Source organism: Ornithodoros turicata, chromosome 2, assembly GCF_037126465.1.
Source record: "Ornithodoros turicata isolate Travis chromosome 2, ASM3712646v1, whole genome shotgun sequence".
Taxonomy (NCBI): Eukaryota; Metazoa; Arthropoda; class Arachnida; order Ixodida; family Argasidae; genus Ornithodoros; species Ornithodoros turicata.
The window spans coordinates 87,996,587-88,018,718 of NC_088202.1; the positions used below are offsets into that span (position 1 = coordinate 87,996,587).

The 22,132-nt window shown below is 42.7% G+C and overlaps 2 protein-coding genes across 4 annotated transcripts in view; one reads left to right on the top strand and one right to left on the bottom strand.

Annotated features, from left to right (window-relative positions):
• Positions 1-8,298, bottom strand: part of LOC135385700 (splicing factor, proline- and glutamine-rich-like) — a 21,189-nt gene extending 12,891 nt beyond the window's left edge. Inside the window, exons 1-3 of one of the 2 annotated variants that reach the window (XM_064615164.1) lie at positions 8,145-8,298; positions 6,798-6,831; positions 953-1,094 (exon numbers count right to left, since the gene is read on the bottom strand). The gene's annotated coding sequence lies outside the window, so the exon portion shown is untranslated. The remainder of the gene's footprint in view (positions 1-952; positions 1,095-6,797; positions 6,832-8,144) is intronic. The other variant, XM_064615165.1, reaches the window with a different exon arrangement.
• Positions 8,297-21,168, top strand: LOC135385701 (UDP-N-acetylglucosamine--dolichyl-phosphate N-acetylglucosaminephosphotransferase-like). Of its 2 annotated transcripts, none has more exons than XM_064615168.1 (8): positions 8,297-8,418; positions 13,162-13,276; positions 13,699-13,912; positions 16,020-16,166; positions 16,274-16,358; positions 16,494-16,682; positions 18,576-18,822; positions 21,005-21,168. In XM_064615168.1, exons 1-8 carry the CDS (start codon positions 8,393-8,395, stop codon positions 21,068-21,070), a joined length of 1,089 nt encoding a protein of 362 aa, XP_064471238.1. In that variant the 5' UTR covers positions 8,297-8,392; the 3' UTR covers positions 21,071-21,168. The 2 variants fall into 2 exon arrangements, with proteins under 2 accessions (XP_064471238.1, XP_064471237.1); XM_064615167.1 differs by having other exon boundaries at positions 8,317-8,944.
• The last annotated feature ends 964 nt before the right edge of the window (positions 21,169-22,132 follow it).

The window sequence follows — 22,132 nt, forward strand, 5'->3', positions numbered from 1 at the left end:
GGTTCACCTTTGACAGGGGGTGTAATAAATTAGACCATTCAAGAACGTGCATAGCACAGTGAAAGGTGAACTGTGCACATTCATGCTTTTCTTTCATCTTTGCATTGTCAGCCCAAAAGGTGATCTCCACACAGCTCATGGGCACCTTCCAATGCACCTACTAAGTGTTACAAAATTCTACTTCCTGTTATGGTCAATGCACAGCATGAACCAAGATAGTGCAGTCTTCTTTCACAGAGTGATTGACTGAAAGACTAGCATCGTTGATAGCTAATGGCCCTATTTGTCAAAGCAGAGTGCAGTGTATCCAAGGTCTGATGCAACAAAATACTTGCACTGCCTCGTGCAAATGTCGTTGATTTTTAATCTCTTGGAAAAAAAAAAAAAAAAAAGTCAGGAAAAACATTACTTGAGGAAATTCGACATTATTATTCTGATCAGACAGAAAAATATTGCAAGACAAGAGCTAAGTGCCATCCCCCCAGGAGCAAAGGAAGCTCACCTTATTTATGACAATGTTTGCGACATTTACGACCGTATTTATGATAATTGGCAATACTGCAAGCGCAACCATTACAAAATACTATGTAACTGACAGAAATCAAAAGATGAGAAAGATATTAATCAACCAACTGGATGTTAGTATGTCATTCACAAGACATCAACAGTACTTAACCAAAACTGAATCAGTAGCAGAAAAGATATGCTTCTTGTCTGAGGACACACCACCCCTACCGGAAGTTTTAAAAAAATCATATCTGCGCATAGTTTCTGTACGATTATCCCGTGTTTACCAAAAGTAAGGTGTAGGAGTCGAGCAGAGCATCTCCATTACTGGAGCATGAATAAATTTGCTTAGTGCTATACGTAGCTACCAGGAAATAATGTCGGCACATTGCTGACGATGAGCTCTGTGAGAAAGAACATGCTCGCCAGTAATATGATATCTTACCGAAGATTTTATCTTTGAATGTGTGGTGAACCCAAACGTAGCTATATGAATCAAGTGCAAACACACTTCTTGTTTCACTCAGCAAGGAAGGCTAGTCTAGATAGACAAGGAGGCGGTCCAGCAGTGGAGACCTATTTCCTGCCTAAAGAAGAGAACCAGACATTAATGTGTATGTAAGAGAAACCCAAAATCAAATGACAGCATTCCAGAAATTGCTAGAAATAATGGTTGTAAGAAGACGCAACACAGCTAAGAACTCCATATAATAACGCAACCAGTACAATCAAATGCACACATCACTCGTAACTTTGTAGCAAAGTCTCAGAAAGGGGGGGCCCTGTGGTTGTTCCAGTACTGGGCGTAAGGTACGGCATGCGGAGGACCTCCGAGGTATCCCGTGTCATAGCCCATATAGCTAGCATACTGGTCTGCAGGACCATCCTGCCAGCAGGGTGGGTACTGTCTCTCGGCTAGCTGTTGCTGCTCACGACGATAGTGCTCAACTTCCTCTTCCAACTTTCTCCTCTCGTCCACTAACACTTTCTCTAATTCTTCTCTCTTCTCCCTTTCGAAGTCGAGAAACCTTTTCCAGCGCTCGGCCAAGCGGTGCTCTTGCGTTCCCGGCCGTGCGAACCGTGGTCCCAATTCACGCTCACGACCGTAGCCTCTCCCTCTGCGACACACTGTCCGCTCTGGTAGACCCAAAACACAGTCACGGTATTCTAGAGGCTCGGCCCACACTGGACGCGGCTCAGTTGTGAGAAGAAAGCACCCTTCCAGGCAACGTTTTAGGGCAGCCTGCGCTGCGGGTTTACGCGCAAATTCGACAATTCCCTCCCCAACCGATCGCCCTCGGTCGTCTACTACCACAACCGCACGTTCCACTTCACCAAACATAGAGAAGGCACTCTCCAGTAGTTCGTTTGATACCCAAGGTCCCAAGTTACGAACTGTCAGACACGTCCCTTGCGTCGCAAAACGCACTTGAATACGACGCCCTTCGACGGGTGCATCATCTAAAGCTGCCTTTGCTGCTTCAGCTGCCTCGTATGATCCCATTTTCACAAAGCCAAAGCCCTTCTCCGCGTTTAAGAATGTCTCCTGCACTTCGCCATGCTCCTCGAACAATTTACGTAGGGCAACCTCGCTGGTATTGCTGGGCAAGTTACCAACGAAGAGACGGCAGCGGCCCCCGGGTTTTTCATCACGTGGTCGCACCATTCCGCCTGCTTGGCCAATTGCCTCTGCCAGCTTGGCTTTGGAATTGGCTGCTGGGGCTACACGTAAACGCCTCCCCCGGTGCATGTTCATATCGAGGCTGGATATGACAGCTTCTGCTGCCTGCACACTGTCCATTTTAGCGAATGCATAACCCTTTTGGCGGTTAAGCAAAATTTCCTTGACTTCTCCAAATGGGTCGAGCAGCTGCCTCACGTCATCTTCAGTTGCAGAGTGAGCCAAGTTCCCGAGATACACACGGCTCTTATCGGTGGCAACGTCAAGCTCCTTGGGTCGATAGATGGGCGGGCGGCGGGGCTCACCCTGATGGTCGTGGAAACTCATTTTGCAGCCGTTGCTATCCTGAGGGGAGCAGCCAGTCACTCTTATTCAAACAGGTCAGATGATCAATTAAGAATCAGCTCACAGCAAAACAATAGAACATGTGGACTCCTCCTGCCCCCCAGTACGTCAAATACTCACCAAAACATGATACGCTAATTTTAGAACATCCTGGTAAAGGGTGCATAGTTTCAAATATGAACAGAGAAGTTTGTTCATGCACAGATAAATCAATAGCTAAAAAAAGGAAAAGATAGAGGCATCACAAAGTTTGCAGTAAGAGAGCTAATACCCCCATTTTTCTCGTAATTGAAGTCAACACTACACAAATCACTGTCCATTTTCTGCACACCAAAAGTGGTTCAACTCTGTTCAGATCAATATTTAATCGTGGTGCAATTTCTCTGTCTGTAACATGTTGAGCATACTGTTGTGCCCTAGTCTGATGGGCACATTTCAGGCCTTAAAATGCAGAAGCCATCCATAAACCAAAAACTGAGAATGACGTCATGCCAAAAGGGCAGCGATAATGGCATAAGCTCTCGGGGAGGACACAGACACAAAATGAACATAGTCCCCAAAATTCTGTAATCTCCAAGCTGCCCACTCATGAAAGCAGAAAAAATGGGATACTCTGAACATGCTATTGCACACTGGATAGTCCTCGCCAACACGCCAGATACTGCTATACATCTTTCCAGCAAAACCTCACTTCATTCTACAACTATTTCCCCACCAGCTCCAAACTTTAAACATAACGGAAGGAAAGGCTTTATCAATGGCAGTGCAGGCTAGACTTCTAAGCGTATGAGAAGGAAATATCCGAATTCTCAGGAACAGAAGTGCTATAAACAGTCATGTTTACCAGCGAATTACCGATGAGCTGTAAACATCAACATAAGGAAAAAAAAAAAACAAAAAAGAAAAGAAAGAAAAAAAAAGAAGAAGAAGAAAAAAAAAACGAAGCTGCAGGTACAGGAGAAAAATGAAAACTTTGCCCAAAGAGATAAATAGTGTTGTCACTGTTGCCAAATCCAGCAACAGTTTCATAATTATAATTGGTCTTAACCATTGCCAGCATGCTGCAGAATATGCCCATCACCTAGCCATGGCCTTTCCTTGCGACCACGATGTTAAAGACCTTAAATGATGCCACCTGGCTAGGGCACTACTGCCAGATCAGGAAGCACTAACAAAAATCAAAACAACAACAACAACTTTATTTTCGGCCTTGGAGCCTAAAATAAAGTTGTTGTTGTTGTTGAACAAAAATCAGGTTCTTTTGAATCGGAGTAATCATGAGACCAGTCCTTGTTTTCCATTGACAAGTAAGTAGTTCGGAAAATGGTAACTGACATCACAACTCACAACACCCCGCTCTGCCACTTACAGCAGCCAGAAGCTTCGCTAATAGGACAGCCAGATATTCTACCTTTGTAGAAGTATCTTTCAAAACGATTGTTACCCCTGTTACTTGAAAACTGAAGGTATGAGCTCACATTGTTGCAAATAACCATCTTTTACATGGCAAGTTCCACACAAACTGATGCAACGCTTTACACGGAAGCAATTTGTTTGTGATTACGTACAGTACAGCATCTGGCGAACATGCTAGTGCGCTTGCATGTGCATTTTGCTGTTTTCGCTGTATAGTTTCCACTGCTACAGCATTATACGACACCATATATCATATCATATCGGAATACTTTATTGTATCAGGGACATGTTACTGTGAGGTGCATCTGTGGAACATGTTTGCTTAGCTCACTTGACAGGTTATGTACCTATATGTGAGCAACCCCTAACAGCTGTACTGCACGATTATTTCGCCTTGTCCCAGAACGACAACTTGGTCGTAGTGTGGCACGAGTACGCCTTCAGGCACATAAAAGATATATGCACTCTTCAAAGTATGCATTTTATACTGTAAATATGGACTTTCCTAAGTTATAATTGTAGTATCCACTACAGGTGTAGGAAGATTAGCTTTGCACTGACGCACCAGATCACGGCAACATTGTGCATATCTTTATTAAGATTTGTTCAAAATTTAATGGAATCATACATGTTGCAGAAGGTGTTGGGACAATAGTCATTCTACAATTTTTTCTCCCCTTATGAACACAAGTAGTCAAACCCAAAGAAAATCCAGTGCAAGGTCAGATTTGACCTGACTGACAACAAGGATCTATTCCAGAAGAGGGGAGGAGAGAGAGAAATATTATTTAGAAGTGGCATTATGTTTCACACTTGCCACTGTGGTCATATAGAAGCACAATTTTTCTTCATATTTGATGAGTCTCAATACCATTATTTACTTATTACCAAAGGCTGTGAGTATTGTATCTTGGCCTTGTAACCTCAGGAGAGTACTGAAGTGTGCAAATTAACTCCCCTTATAGTACATGTCATGACAGGAGACAAGCAAAGTGCTTGTGGCCTGCACTGTGCTTGTAATAAAAACACATTTATTGCAGGTCAAGTGTGCCCAGACAGCAAAACATGTATTAGAACACCTAACCAACTTTACATAAAAACGGAAGAAAGTGTCTTCATATGGCAGAATATCAGAAGCAAGGAAAACCATATCGGCAACGTAATAAAGTCTACGCTCTATATGAACTGATGATAGTAAATATTGATTTAGAAAAAACTACGGTGTGTCAGGCGTTCAAAGCCAGATGTAGTGGCATTTTTGGCACTACGAATTTAGCTGCTGACAGCTGGTGGTAAATTTTCTGAGCAAGGAAAACCGAAAAGGGGCATCCTTAAATGGATAACATGCGACAATTCTGCAGAATCTTTTGTGAAAGGTCCCAGAAAAGAAAATAACTGCAGACGGGAACATGTGAGAACCCAAAGAAGATACTAAAAAGGAAAACTAATACACAGAAAGAAATCACACACTGACATATAAGAAGGGTTTTCATACCTGCCAACATCCCAGAACAAAAAAAGGGGGCTGAGGTTTTATCTGAGGGAGGAATGTACCTTCAACGAGGCATTCTTGATGGATTTTCTTGAATTCATGGCAGCCTGCACCTAGAGTCTTACACGACTACGACCTTGCTCGCTATTATACCTATATTATAAATAACGAAGCTAGTTACAGAGTACCCACGAGGGGCTGTCATTGTGCAAGCCAAAACGAGATAATTCATGGTCTCTGATACCAGACAAAGCAGCATTACCACCAGTGCAATAAAGAGCTTCATTGTATTCTGCTGACAAAAATGGCAGGGCCATGTTAGATCACTTGGATCTGCTACTGTAGTGAACACTGATGCAAATAGTGTAGTCTGAAAGATTGGAAGCATATGCATTAAATGCATCATGTCCAGCTGCTTCATGATGCAAAAGTTCACTGCTACGCTGTAATGCCCAGAAAGGAAGAATTTCTTAAAATTTAAGTCATTAAGCTACAGTAATTATGATCGAGTGCTATGCCACAGTTCTTGGTTAATTGTGGTAATTTACCTGTGGCACATGAGAGGCCAGTAGCACTGGCAAAAGCCCAGCCTACGATACACATCGTTCCCTGAAAGCAACTTAGCTCTGAGACTCATATCATGCCAAGTTGCTGGCATGCATGCGTAAGTTTTCATCTGATGTCCACCAACCTGTAAGCGTACATGGAGTTAAGATGCGAAAAATGTGGCTGTATAGGAATGAAGCACGTTATACAGGATAACAAAACGTAGCAGAGGAAATCATTTGAAATGTTTGATCACCATGCATTCCTTAGTCAAATGCTAATCCCAAGTAAACAGGAATACTGAAAAATCTGCATACTTAATGGGACAGTTGGCAGGTATGAACGTGATAAGACTACATGTTCATTCATTTGTAACAGGTATGTTTATTTGTCTATTGATTTGTCTATTTATCTTTGTATATTAAGGTAATGTTACATGAAGTGGTAGTGAAAAGTGTTTGTCAGAGGTTGACCTGCTCTGAAAGTGCGGTTGAGGTATCTCTGCAGGCTTGCATACACAAAGTGGCTTTTAGTCACGTGTTTTCCACATCAAAAAGCAAGCTCCACACTTTCTTCTCAAAAGTTGGGCTGTCTGTCAGTGGAAGCTTGCTGATCTCAACGTATCCTCTATGTCCTAAAATAAGCTGCCCGAATTGCCCTAAAACTGACAAATGTGTTGTGTTGGACTTATAGTTCTACCTGTGTACCTCTCCTACTCAACACAGATGGATTGTTTCAAAAGTACTTTACGAGCACATGTAGTCGTGCCATTCACGGATCATTTGCATACAAATAGATAAGTGTCTTTACCTTGAGTCCAGATCTTGCTCACAGCACGCTTTATCTGAAAACATAACAAATACGTAAATGAAACCAAGTGCTGTAATGTAGCTGGTCGAGCTGTCAAACTACTGCAGAGACAACACATTAAAATTCACCACAGAAATGGCATTAACGTGACCTTTAAAACTTTAGAGAACAAATCTGTATGACCCACTGAGGAAACATCTATTTTGAAGGCTGTGCGAACTGCCTACAGAGGAACTGGGGCAGAAGAAGTGAGCATCAATTTAAAGAAGCAAGAAAAAGCACATTTTAGACAGCTTTAAACCGTGCACAACTCATCAGCCGCAGCACCAGGAGCAAGAACACACACGTAAAGCTCTGACACAGATCTTGGGGATTCTGACTGCACACACAATTGGTGTCATCACATAATGCTGCAATCGGCAGTGTATACGTACGTGCTGTCCAAGACCCCCCCCAAATATCCTGGATCAATCCTTGGCTCTAACATCAGAGGGCCAAGAACTATACATTTCCATGATTCCATCGTTAGTCATAAGCTTGTAACTTCCCTCTGACTCACAGGGTGAGTTGCGGTATTCACAGTGCCAATTTTTTAAGTGTCTGTTACTGCTTTTGCTGTATGTTTATTGTTAGTACGCAAGTTCACAACGATGAAAACAAGTGATGGTATAACCTGGGACGAAGCATTGCAGCCCCATGCAAGCAGCCCCATGCAAAAGGTTAATTTCGTAGTACATTTTCTTTTTTGTCTATTTCTCAAAGGTCTTGCTGCAATTGGTTTGTTTGTATTCGTGCACTTTTCGTTTCTCAAAGTAGCAGGACCGTTCCTAAAGCTTTTTCCAATGTTCCCTAGATCTGAGAGGTACAACCCAGCCACGTCGGTTACTACCACACACCCGGTGGTCTGTGGATGTGTATTTCATCAGTAGGCTTAATGACCATGCGAGCCACCAGATGGTTAATAGCAAGCGCGCTGATGATGAGAACGCTTGACCACTTCATGTTCGCATGCTACGCCCATCTCATATATCCATGGAAGTTCAATATTCAAATTTGTGGCGTACAAAGATAGACCGGCATCCGTTCACGAGATAGCCCTGACACTCATTAAGTGTAAGCGCTGCTAGACTTAACCTGGAAGTGTACTAAGCTTCGTGACCCTTTATCGTGCACCAGATTAATGGTAGAACGTACAGTTAAAGATACAACCTTCACTAGTAAAGTAGCTTCTTGCACGAATGCCTAATGGCGGCCAACGAGAAACAATAAAATCTACCGACGAACCGGCACGTCACACACAGAGTTCCAAGAAGCATTCCATAACGCTTTATGTAATCACAACGATACCTTATTGTATAAGACGCAACGCTCATGCCACGGCGAAGTCCTTTTAACAACTTTTATGCACTCTTTTACACAACGAACTCACACAAGTCAACGCACTATGGCGTGCCTTCGCGATAGGGAGAAAGATAATGCGCATGCGCGTTGTCACTCAATGTTGCCGATACTGAGCCAACTGAGCTCTACCAGCTCTACGACCCTGCCCCTGCCAAGCACAGTTTGGATTTGGAGTTGGACCTGGACCAGTTAGAATGGTGGTGAATGCAAAATTGCGAAGGTGTAGGGAACAAAATTGTGGGGAAGAAGGTGTCACTGATGTCGCATATATGACCTGTTGAGTTCACCCCTCACTAGTGATTGGGGACTTCCAAACTGTTCAAAGAAAAAACGAAAAGATAGTTGTTGTTTCGAGTGGTTCGTATCTTGAGACTCGCTTGTGCTGAGCTCGGGCTGCACTGCCGGCTGATTTTGTGACGTAATACAGAAACACGAAACACCAGCGTTGAGTGTTGAAGTTCTGAGTGGGCTCTGGTTACGTGTGCATTCGGACATGTGTACGTGTCGCGTAATCTCCTCAGCTGATCAGGTCCCCGTTTGTTGTTTGTGACCGGTGTGGAATACAATCAAGGAACTTCGCAGCACAAACTCTGCATAATGCATACGGTGCTAACTGTCGGACTCAATGTCATGCTGTCCCTGCTGGCGTATTCTGTTACTGTTAGAGCGATTCCAAGGTTCAGGGAGAGGTTCATTAAAGCGGGACTGAGTGGCACGGATATGAACAAATCAAAAAAGGTTCAGGTGTAAGTATAAACTCCAGTGATTGTCCAGCGCATTCTGCAACTACATATACACGGTGCTAAAACATTTGTTGTCAGGATAATACTGTGGTTTCTAGCCAGCGCTGTGCAAGTTACTCAAACTCTGAAGGTAATAAAGACACAGGAAAAATTATTGACACTAAAATGTTATTCAGTTACCATTACGGCTACTTACCAAATGTAATACAGTTACTTCATGCTATGTGTGCTTAAAATGACCACATATAACAACACTTCCAACGAAATAGTTGAAATAATTGAAATATGGCAGTCGTCCAAAAGCCAGATGGCGGCGGCAATCGAACTGCACATCTCTCGATTGCCGGTTCACTGTGTTAACCAATTACAACAATATCTCACAAACTCAGCCTATATCTATGTGACGTTATCTCTGCGTTTACCGATCGAGACTGCGACACAGGCTTGTCCTTGCAGTCTCTCTTATGTACAGTGTTGTCCTTTTCTTACAACGATACAAATAAAACAAACAAACAGATACACTGGGTTTGATTCTCACCGCTTTCCGAGTTTTTCAACGACTGCCATATTTCAATTGTTCATGTTCTTCAGCACCTTGAGCCCTGTGTTGTTTTAATCTGTTCTGTGTTTCATCCTCAGAACAGTTACTTCCCTCGAGTTTAAAATAAGTAATTTTATTTTCATGCTACAAGTTCCGTCTTTAGATAACATATTGGACGACATAAATCTTTATGTCAACAACATATAAAAAACATCGTCATAAAAACAAATCTTGTATGGATAGGGCATGTGCAGATAATGTATACCCATAACACGACACACACAGATGTGGGTACACTTTATATGCACACACCCTGTAGGTGACAGAGTACCTAATTGGAACTTGAAAAGCAAAACACACCTAACATTGGTGTTAAATTAGGAATTCTAGTGCACTAGATGTGTGACATTAAAGTGATGTGTACAGACTGCTGTAAGTTAAATTCACGGGAACAAAACAAAAACGCCAATATCATTGACTAGGTGATGGAAGCGTCCACGGGAACAGTAGTGTAACTTATTTCAGTATATGATGTTATAAATAAACGCTAAAACCTGTTCATGACCAGTAGATGTACGAAAAATGAAAACATTAAATGCAGTAATAACCTGCAGCCTTTTGCAATGGGCAATGTTGCAAACAAAAATTTCGAGTTAACTCATTTAAAGGGGTTGAGAAACCAAATGCAACCCACTAAATGTATGGCATTGTTTCATACAGTGTAGTCCATGGAGCCGACACGCAAGTCCCACATTCATGAATTAAACATTTTTTTCACTATTTGGTTTGTAAAACAAAATTTTTTTCAAGCCACCGTAGCCGGTGGCTCCAAACAACGCTGAGAGATGTTGGCAGACGAACGGGAAGTGACATTTTAGGTGTGCGTGCTTGCCCGAAGTTCCAGAGGGTAACTGTGCCGAAGCCGGTCTGGCAGTCGTCTCCCTCTTTACAACAGCTTACGTCGTCATGGAAACGGAAAAGAAAGCGCTTCCTTTCTCGAACATGGGACGTCATTCCGAAAACGGTCGAGGAGGTTAAGAGCTGAGAGCGATGCAGGGGTTCGCTCAGCGGGCTACCTTTGGATTGCAATAGCTTCATAACGCAGGATCGCAGAGACATACCGTTTTGATGTGCATGTTCGGTAGACATGGATTAATATGTACCAGGTGATTTCTTCAAAAGCCTGGAAATGGTTTCAGAACCCCTTTAAGGGGATGGTTCGCTCCCTGACGAAACTGGAAAAAAAAAAAACTTGCTGGACATGTGCAATAGACAAATGAAGACACCAGCTCCCGTGGCATAGTGGATAGGATGATCGCTTTCCAAGCTGAGACTGGGAAGTGACGCAGGATGGAATCCCAGCACCAGCTGTGCTGTCTGGGGTTTATCCTGTTTTTTTTGTTTTTTTTCCGGCAGACGTTCCAGGCGAATGTCGGCACAGTTCCCCTGAAGTCGGCAAAGGACGCATACTAACCCCCCTGTACTAACCCACTCCTTCCTTCTGTCCTCTCTCCATCTGTCCACATCTGTATGCCACTCATAGCCACAGTTGCTTCGCGGAGCTAACACAGAATTAAAAAAAAAAGACAATGAAGAACTCCTCATCAATCACTTTCGTTCGAAATCTACATATTTTTGGAGTTTTCATTATTTTTGTGTGGGCAGCGCCTGGCAGGCGTCAGGGGAGGACCATAATACAGGAAGCTGCGATCGTGGCGTTTCATGACGTTGCTTCAAGGCTGGCGATAGGAAGCCACATCTCGATGTCAGGAAAATGGGAATGCCCTCTTGTCATCACATTGTTCTCAGACAGATATCGCGCACACATCCTTCTCTGCAGGAAAACCTATTAACATGGATCTGGTTGCTTTCAGATGCCTATAATAAATCATACCACTCAAGCTGCCAGAAACTAATGGAAGGGTCTGATAAAGTTTGAAATACACTACTCTGTGCAACAGAAATCAACGAATCGATGCTTGGGACGATGCTTGCGAATAACTATCCCTTTAAACCACTGCAGAAAGTAACTGTCCATGAGTGGAAGTTACAGGCAAAACGTGATTAAATTACGTGTGCAGTTACTCATATTTGAAAGTATTTAGGTATTCTAATTAGCTACCCTAAATGTAATTAGTTATACTAACTTAGTTACTAATGATTAATTACTTCACAGCCCAGGACATAATGCTTTCACACCCACCGGTCGACACTTGTGACTCGCACTCATTCATGCTCACTCACTTGCCGCTTGCTCACTCACCTCTTGCTCAGCTCTTCGTTTGCTTATTCATGCACATTCTTGCCTGCAAGACTCTCCGCTAGCTCACTCACGTCCCGCTCATCTCTCCCGTTTTCCCACTCATGCTCAGCTCATTCGCGAAGTGAGTGAGGTTTAGGTAAAGTAATCGGTTAGAGCATATTAGTTGAGAAAGCCACGTTCAATGGCAGATGCCGGGGGGGGGGGGGGGGGGGGATCGCCCACGCCCCGCACCCCAAAAAAGTCAGTTTATACATAGGATTTCCCTCTCTCCCCTCCCCCACTACGCGCTTCAACAAGGAACCCCTCCAAACCCACGGTCGGGATCCGCTCCTGGCCACGTTCCTCTGTGTAGCAGCTGTAGGTGTTCTAGACATGAGGCTGCCCTTCACCCACAGTCTCATGCTGCCGTTGTAAGCGTTCAGGGTATCGAGAAGGGCTCAATGGGCTATTGCGACAGTTAGGATGACAATGGGAGAGGGAACCACTTTGTGGTCTTCATCCGACTGATCTGAGCGGTGCCTGCAGTAATCCAGAGTCTTTCATTACAGCTCATATCAGCTCTCCATTTACTCGCTCATTATCTTGCTCAGTTCTCTTTCTGCCCATTCATGCTCTCTCACTTCCCGGTCAGGTCCCTGTTTGCTTACGCATGCTCAGCTCATTTGCAACATTGAGCGTGAGTGAGCATGAGTGATTTTTGCCGAGGTACGTTCACACCTGCTGCATGTATAAATATGTAGTACTCTGTTCCACATTGAGCTTGCTTCAGTGAAAGGCATTTCATGCCAAGATTGCTCAATTTCTGGGACATGCTATGTGCTATTACGTCATTCTTGTGCACGCAACTACTGAACAATCCAGACACTGTCTACACCGCCCCCAAATGTTCGACGACATCCCCCTAACTTGCTTGGGGGTGCCCTTGCCTTGGGGTGCCCTTGCTATTTCAGCTTTAGACACACATTGGTTATGAAATGTTTACCGTAGTGACATAACTAAAGTATGACCCCCCCCCCCCCCCCCCCCTCCCCCCGAATTTGGCAACACTCCTCTGTACTTGGAATTCTGGATAAACCACCGCTACTGGAAGAGTTCTGAAAGCCAACTGCACCAGTACACAAACTTTAGTGTAATCAGTGCAGAAGCTCTGCAAGATTACACGAATGTTTTTCGTCTCTTCGTATTCCCAACGCAATCTTTATGGCTCCTACCATATTACTTCGACTGTGTGTATATTGATGTGTTGAAGATACTAGCACTGTTTATGTCCTTGTGAAAAGTGCAGAAATGTTACTTTGTCCAGTTACGTTAGTCCACTAGTGGTGCATTGCAATTGGCTTGGACCATAATCTTTTGTGACAGAAGTTGTTACTGCTGCAAATTGTGCCATAAGGACTTTTGATGTTGCTATTGCAGGGCAGAGTCAATCGGAGTTGTGTCAGCTACAGTGTTCATGGTTACCGCAATCCTCTTTATTCCTATAGCGTTCTTCAACTACTTCACAGACGCATCAAACTTCCCCCACAGTGATGTGAGTTTCTTCATTTATTCATATGCTTGCTCTTTATTAAAGGCCAATGAAACAAATGTAGTCAGCAGATTGAGTAAGTATGATCAGATTTCCCATGTTCCTGTGTTGGTACACCTTTTGAGAGATTTGCTCTGCATACGTGCTCTGATGTAACACATTTTGCCAATTTGGGGCACAACACCACATCTTTCTTTATTCCTGATGGCAAGAGGTATAAGTCACCATTGTAAAAAAACACATTAATTTTTGGGTTAGTATTAGACTCCTCTTCGGATACTAGGGGCCAGCTTTTGTGCTGAGCAGTGACTGTCTCGATACTATGCTGCTGTTTAGAAGTTCAGAGAGTGATGAAAAGAAATACTATGTTGTGTTTATCCATAGCAAAATGCAGTGTAATGGCCTTTTCTGTATATGCATTTCAGTTTGTGGAGCTCCTTGCTGCTCTGTTGTCCATCTGCTGTATGCTGCTACTTGGGTTTGCTGATGACGTCTTGGACCTGAAGTGGCGAGACAAGCTGCTCTTGCCAACACTTGCTTCTCTTCCATTATTGGTGGTGTACTATGTTACATTTAACAATACCACAGTTATAGTACCCAAACCACTTCGCTTTCTCATCGGAAATGATCTCTGGCTAGGTGAGTGTAGGTTTGTTTGCTATACAATATTTTTATATCTCTAACACAGTAGGCTCTTGTAAGCTTTCATCGCTGTACACACCACATGTTCCCCTTTTATTAGTTCATTTATTTCTTCCCGATTTACCAGGTGCACCACATCAGTGAGGCCCTTAGGCACCCCAAAAATAAATAAAATAAAAATTCCGATCATGTACAGCAGTACATAGAACGCAGTGATAGGTGGTATCATTGGAGGATACTTTTTCAATGTGACAGCTTGGGGCAAAAGTTTACGGAACACGGCACTGGTGTATTTCTTCATTGGAGCAGCCCCCTGCTAGACACCAGGAAGAGGTCAATAAGAAACGGGTGACCGGGTATTCTACCCATCTCTCGGTGTGTGTCTCCAATTCTGTTTGCTGCTAGGGTGTCACTCCTGAAGAGAAATGCGATACCCCTTGTGTTCCGTACGTGTCCTCTGGTGCTGTAGCATCGTTCCATGAGTATCTATACATATATATATATATATATATATTGACTACAAGTAATGAAGAGACTTGGGAAGCCGTATAAGCATTAAAAACAGTTATACGGCTTCTCAAGTCTCTTCATTACTTATAGACCTTTTCACGTCCATCTGACCCAGTTATCCATACATATACAGTCAACCCTCGATTTATGAACACCCTCGGTTCCCTGAAAAATCGTTCGTAAATCGAGGGATTCATAAATCGAAAATTCCGTTAAGTGAGCACTATCGAGCAAATGGAACAGTATTTCCGAGTTGATATTGTGTAATTTTGCTTTGGACCATGCCTTCTTCTGTATCAGTCTCACAAAACACAGATGTTAGCGCATTCACACTCTGTTTATTATGCAATACTAAATAGTTTAATTTTGCTTTGGACCATGCCTTCCGCTGTGTCAATTGAGGTCAGGAACACTTCTGCAAAAACCCGTTTGTTGTTCGGATTTCGAGGGGTCAAGAACTGAGGGTGCAATACCTCGAAAACGTTTTGTCTGTTCAGGCGTCATTCATAAGACCACGAATAATCCCTTTGAAGGTTTTTGTTGGCCTAGGAACGATCCGTTCATAAATTGAGGACAAAAACGCTGGGCAACTCCTAGTTGGTTCCCAGAAATTCCATTCATTATTCGAATATCGAGGTTCATAAAACGAGGTAAAAATGCATGTAAAAAGTTTGGTTCCTCGTGCTAGTGTTCATAAAACGAGGGAATTCATAAATCGAAGGTTCATAAATCGAAGGTTCATAAATCGAAGGTTCATAAATCGAAGGTTCATAAATCGAAGGTTCACTGTATACATGTATGGTACTTGCTGGCTTGCACTGCGGCCTCCACAGGTGGTGCCGTCACTGTGGAACATTGACGTCTCGCCGAGACGCACTGTTAGCGCTGACCCAAGATCGTGTCAAGCTCCAAGTAGAGCGAAACAGCTGCCCTCGGCTGGGAGTGCACGATCAAATTGTAAACATATGCTCAACGTGCAGCCACAGAGCTTCGGCTATTTTTCCTTTGTATATATGTATACACGTGACATGTACGTGACGTGAAATGAAAAGACATAGAATAATAAGACGTGGACGACAGATAAAAGGAAAGTTAACAAAAGAATGTTCTAAATGGCTAAAGCTTTACAATATATAGCTTTACAGCTATAGCGGAAGAAATAGCTAAATGTGGCCACGAGGCTGATAAGGGGCTTTACGATGACGTCATTGTAAAGCCCCTTATCAGCCTCATGGCCACATTTAGCTATTTCGTCCTGATGAAGGTGGAGCTTCCACCGTAACGTAGACGTCACTTCTAACTTTTATAACTTTTAAAAAACCCTTTTTTTTTGTCCCTTCCGCTACTTTTGTCTTCTGTCTCCCATTTATCTCAGCATTCACTATAACTACGTAGCCATCCGACTCAACTTCAACTTTTCAATATATATATATATATATATATGAAAAATGAAACACAGGCTACGAAGGTATGGGAAGTAAGAAAAAAAGGGGGATGATTTATTTACATTTAAGATCCTTGGAATGCTAAAAGGATTGATGCTACATAGGTATAATAACTTTGGCACACAACTTTTGGTCTATTATGTTTTCAGGTCCATTGTACTACGTCTACATGGGAATGCTTGCAGTGTTCTGCACAAATGCCATCAACATCTTGGCAGGGATCAATGGATTAGAAGCCGGCCAGTCTGTCGTGATAGCAGCATCTATTACAGTTTTCAATGTGGTGGAAATATTTGGTAAGCCCCTCATTGTGGCACTTATTTCGCTGTCTGTCTTTTTTTTTGTGCTAGCACATATTTGCATTGTTTGAATAAGTGCACATAGATATTTCTATTTCTGCCAGGAGACTGTTGGAAGAACCATCTGTTCTCTCTCTACCTGATGCCTCCATTTCTGGGAACAACACTGGGATTACTAAAGTACAACTGGTGCGATTTTCCCCTCTAGTTTCATTTTTTGTTTATTTTTCTGTATTCACTTTTACTTTATCACGAGTACCCAAATGTATTATACAGTTGTAAGATATCTTACTGATAATTACACCGGTAACTCTCTTAATGCAGGTACCCTTCAGAAGTCTTTGTCGGTGACACATTCTGCTACTTTGCTGGCATGACATTTGCTGTGGTGGGAATCCTGGGTCATTTTAGCAAGACTATGATCTTGTTCTTCATACCACAAGTGTTCAACTTCTTGTACAGCATACCACAGCTTTTCCACTGGATTCCTTGTCCAAGGCATAGGCTTCCCAGGTACAGGTACACCTCTGTGTTCTAAATTCGTATTTCAGCACCTTGATACTACGTTCAAAGCATCCTACTTGGAACATCCCCCACTGGAACAATTAAAGGTCAAGGCACAGAGAACTCTTAACGTTGCCCATTGTCTTGAGCAGAGATCCTAGCTTACCACTTCAAGAACATTCAGATGCTATGCTAAAATATTGGAAATTCTGCATTTTTTGTGAAAAGAATTTCATGTCTCACATTGGCGTAATGATCTCACGCTCTTGGGATTCCCCGTGCGAACAATACCATTGAAAAGTTACGTGCACGCTTCTTGGTACGTAGAAGAGCAATGTGCAAGTATCCGGCGATAGAGATACACAACAGAAAGAAGACTGTTGAGAGCATCTAAATTTTAATGAGACGAGACTTTTGTGCAGAAGGGTGTACTTCTTCAGGTCACATGCTTCTGGCAATAGCGACTGCAATATAGTGCGATTGCATTTTTCAGGCATCATATACACTGTCACTTACGCCCTAAAGTGACACACATCTCTGCGAAGCAGAAAAAAAAGCATAACTGATAATAGGATTTTTGTGTGGATAATATAAGATTTTTATGTGTTTTTATCTTTGCTAATTAAGCGGCTGGCGTCCATGGTACATTTTGTTAGGTGTAATGTACGTAAAGCATACCGCCTTCCAGGAGCTCACTCTTGATACTTTTGACAGAACTGCCTGAGCATAACAATCCTTATTTCTTCACTTGCTCTGTTTGTTTCAAATAGAACAGCATATTGTCAAACAGTATATTGTTCCTGCCTTCTTTCGATAAGAGCATATCTAGTAATGAGGTATAGCAGACAGCACAAAAGTGAGGTGGTAACTTTTCCCTGAGCTTGAGGAGAAACAGGAAATGCAGATGAGGATGAGAAGCAAGAAGAACAGAAAACAGACGAGAAAGATAGAACAAAGCGGACAGCATTGACCCAAACCAGTACTGACTGCAAGTTTGTGTCTGTTAATTAATTCATCTGTTAATTATTGGTTAATAAATTGTTAATTTATAATTCATTTGTCTGTTAATTCGTTCTGGATCATTATCCATAAGAATGAAGAGGGCAACATTTTCTACCCCAGCGAGCTTACTTCATTTGTTAGAGAACTCTGTAGGATGGGCATACCGAAAGGGGGTCAAGGGGGTCATGCCCAGCCCCTGGAGCTCCAAGATCACTTGTGAAAATTGTGCACTTTTTATTTATTTGTTTGTTTCCATCATACGGGTGGTGGAAGTTGAAGCTAAAAGCTACAATGCTTGAAGAGTGCCTCGACTCCCATACAGACAGCAGCGAACTGATTTAATAATGTACACAAAAAGTGGTTATACCAATGTATACACTAATATTAAACTGACAAAAAAAAGGAGAATGAAAATGGCAGCAATCTTGACAAGCGAAAAATGTAGAATCCCACGCATATACTTCGTGGCCCTGATATACGGGCAAATGAGGTATCAAAGAAACAATACGTCAAACAAACATAACCAACATCAACACAAGTATAGTTAGTACAATATTATAGCTACTACACTACTACAACATTTTAGTCAAAGTTCGTCATGATTATTCTCAGATGTCATAATATGAACCTCTGCTCAACCGCACAGTCCGCAGCGTCCATCTCCAGGAAAAAAGGTGTGGGGAGGGGCAGGCCTTGCCCCCCCCCCCCCCCCCCCCCCTCGAGAAAATCTTGAGAATGCCCATGCTCTGTAGCGGGTATGTTCGCAAGCGGGCAACAAGTTTGAGAAAAGGATTACATGCTGCATATTTCAAATGTTTCAATTGCTTCTAGTGCCTGTAAAACACTTTTAATGCCAAATGACCAACTGTCACAATATCCTTTTTTTGTTTTCCAAAAAAGGTATTGCCCTGAGCATGATCAAGTTGAAGCAAGCACTACAAGGTTCAGGCTGTCATCATTAGGACCATTGGGACACATTGTCCTGAAGGTGTACAGAACCCTGGGAATTGTTTCGTATCAAGTACATCAGAATGCTGGAGATGATGATGAAGTGGAATGCAGCAATTTTACCCTCATCAACCTCATCTTAGTCCTAAAAGGAAGAACTCACGAGGAGAAACTCACCTCTATTCTCCTTGGCATACAGGTATGCATAGGGCCCAATTTTGTGCACGTCCACGAAGAGCAAGTTGCAGAGCCATATTGTGTTAAATTTCTACATAGGAAAGAAATTCTGGTAGGATAGCGTAGAGAATGGCAAGGATAAAACATTGCAACAAAAATGACCACATTCATTGGCATCCTGACACGATACCTCCTTGACGCACAGACTTCTCTCTGCCTCAAAGTAAAGAAGTTATGCTAGAGAAACCTACGAAAAAATTGTGGTTACCAAGCACTGTGTAACAAAATATATACGACCATGCAAACTTTCGTCTCCATCCATCGGTATAGCGCATAGGAAATACATGAAGATGAAAGTTTGCGTGGCCGTATTTATTTTGTTACGCAGTGGTTGGTAACCACGATTTTCTCGTAGGTTTCCCTAGCATAAATTATTCACTCTGTGGCAGCAGGAGTCTGTCTGTCAAGTAGGTATAGCGTCACGCATGAAAATGTGACTTGACTTTTTATAGCATCCGGCACAGTGGCTGCCTGTACGTGGCCAGTGTGCATTTTACTGTGTTCTCCAGCGTTTTTCTCTGTGTTTTTCTTTTCTGTCTGCTTCATCGTTCTTCTTCAGTGTCTTAAAGCTTTCTTTATAACTTAACATCATCATACGATATCCCCTTTGTTGAGTCCAGAGCCAAACGTTCAACGTGACACTCGTTATTCAGAGATAAAATGGCACGAACACAAACAGGCGGGTGGATAAGCTGTAAAAAACCTGAGCTTGGAAGACAAAAAGGATGGACGACACAGAGACGTCTGAGCTGCCTCAGTGTCGTCCTTCACTCTTTTTCCGCCAAACCTATGGCTTTTCCCATCGTGGCTCTCTTTAATTGCCTCCCATGAAAAAAGCTTGTACCCTTTATTAATAGTGATCTAGCATTTATGCCTTGAAATCAGATCAGTGCTGAATAGCCATTTCAATAGCTGCAAAAAATAATAAAATCTTCTGTGTGTTGGGTGCAGGCACATGCTAGCATGTTGAAATGAGTTAGTACTTGTGGCATACACAATGAGCTTCGTGGTATGTAAAGCAAGAGCTGTTTGGACAATTTTAGCCTATGACCAAGTAATCTTTTCTATTGAACCTAAAGTGCTGTAGAGAACTAAAGAATTTGCCATAGAAGAAAAGTAAGGTTTTCTTTCCCTGTAATTTTCTAGTTTTTTTTCTGTTACAAAATCCAGCCATCCATTCATCTGTCTACAAAGGCAAGCAAACAAACAGAAAAAACAAAGTGTCTCATCATTCCCTCCAGAATGTTGTAGGTGTAGAGACCAGTTTGCGCGCCTGACGTCATATTCTAGCGGTGGCGCTGCAGTCAGCAGTTCGTCTGCTTGCTGTGGGCAAAACAGCAGTCAATTGGAGCGATTGTTTTCATGCAAAGTGGGCATGCCGCAAAGCCATGTATCCTTCGGGTTGGCGAAACGGGTGCGAAATCACTTTTCATCGGTTTCCGCGCAACGCAGAACGAAGAAATCGTTTGATCGCTGCAGTTAAACGGAAAGATTACATGACAGCGCCTTTGTGAGATTCCGTCGCGATACCTGTGTACGAATAAATGACGCTAACATGAAGCGGGGCATGATAGCAAATTACTGCACTGTTTTCAGAAACGACCCGATCAACCAGCTTGCCTAAGGCGAAGTAATTATATGCTTCCAGTGACTTGTACTCTTGCACAGTATCAGCAGTGAACTGGCTAGGCGAAAATGTTAGATAAACTACAATGCGATTGTGATCGCTAGCATGTTTTGTGGCTGGGCTGTCCAGTTGTCGATGGGCAGCGCAAAGAGATCGTCATGTTGTATACCTTTCATAAACAACTTCGTCTTGTAGCGACATTTGTCAGATTCATTCAGAGCTCCGTATTATTCGGGTATTGCAGAAGAAGACAGTCGACAGTGGTGTAGCAGTGCAACACGGCCGATGTCGCACTTGCGGAAAGAATTCACATGCTGCAGTCAGTGTGTTTTGCCCACACCAAGCCCGCGCACGTGCAAATGGGTCCTCTTGTTTGTAAACAGTTAACTGGTCTATACAAATGTTGATGAAATTATAATTGGTATTTAGAACATGTGAATTGTTGAGAGATGAGGGACAGTTAAAGACGCATGAGTGAACGGTTTGACTTGATTGTGATATGTTTACTCTGTTACAGGTTGCTTGCAGCATTCTTGCCTTTGTCATCCGCTACGGCATTGCGAGGTTATTTTATGACTTTTAGAAACATGTTTGTTGATGCCATTGTTCGACAGTATAATACGTATTGTTGGACGTGTAATTTATGTTCAAATAAACATGGGCATTTTTTGTTACATGCAATGTTGCGTGTGGAACAAGCTTTTTCCTTCAAGTAGTGTCACGTGTAGCACTGCAAAAGTAGCAACACATTTGCATTATTTATGCATAGGATTCTTCGTTTTTTGGGTTAAACCCTATTTTTCACAATAGTTCCCCCCTCCCCCGATCAAGTTTTCAGGAATTCAGGTGAAACCCGATATCTTTGGGGTTCCTTCAGCTTGTCGTTCTAGGTAAACTGTCGGAAAAGTCGGAATCATAATATCAGCAAGGAGTGGCAACCTATTTGTCCTCCTGTTATAATCCCCTCCTGCAGGAGTCAAAGGCGAGCTCTTGTGGCGCTCAGGCAAGTGTTTGAATGCCGCAGTCATTCACTGCCCAGTTCCGAGCAGAAATATAAGGATTCTTGTTTCTCGTCCCAGTGTCACAGCGATGGCTTGTTTCATATGCCTTTTGTTTCACCCGAAAATTCCCTGATGATATATCAAACAGAAATTGTAGTGGATCGTAGCACCCAATTTCCCCCCAATTCTCGTGTGTAAATAGCACCCGATTTTCTCTCCTGAATTTGAAAAATAAAAGAACACAAAAACGAAGAACCCTATTTATGCAGACTCTTGTGTTTTCAGGTTTCATGTGTTTTGAAAAGTCAGGGGACAAAAATCTGGTTTTATTTTAGGAGTTGTAAAATAGGGTAGAACTAGGTGATATCGAACGGAAAAGCAGATTTTTGTGTGAACAGTAAAAAAAAAAAGGTTCATCCCGCACTTCAGATGAACATTTGATGCCGAGCGGTTGTGCTGAATGCACAGTATATGGCTTGCTTCACTGCCTGTTTTGATGGCCAAATATGCACTTTGGCAAGTTCATTTCTAGGGTTTTACCCCAAGTGATGGTGCTGCAAATCTGGGGGGTAAGAACGGGTGCTGCTGGGTTTAACCCGAAACACAAGGCTCTATTGACGCACACATATACCATATTCCCTCAC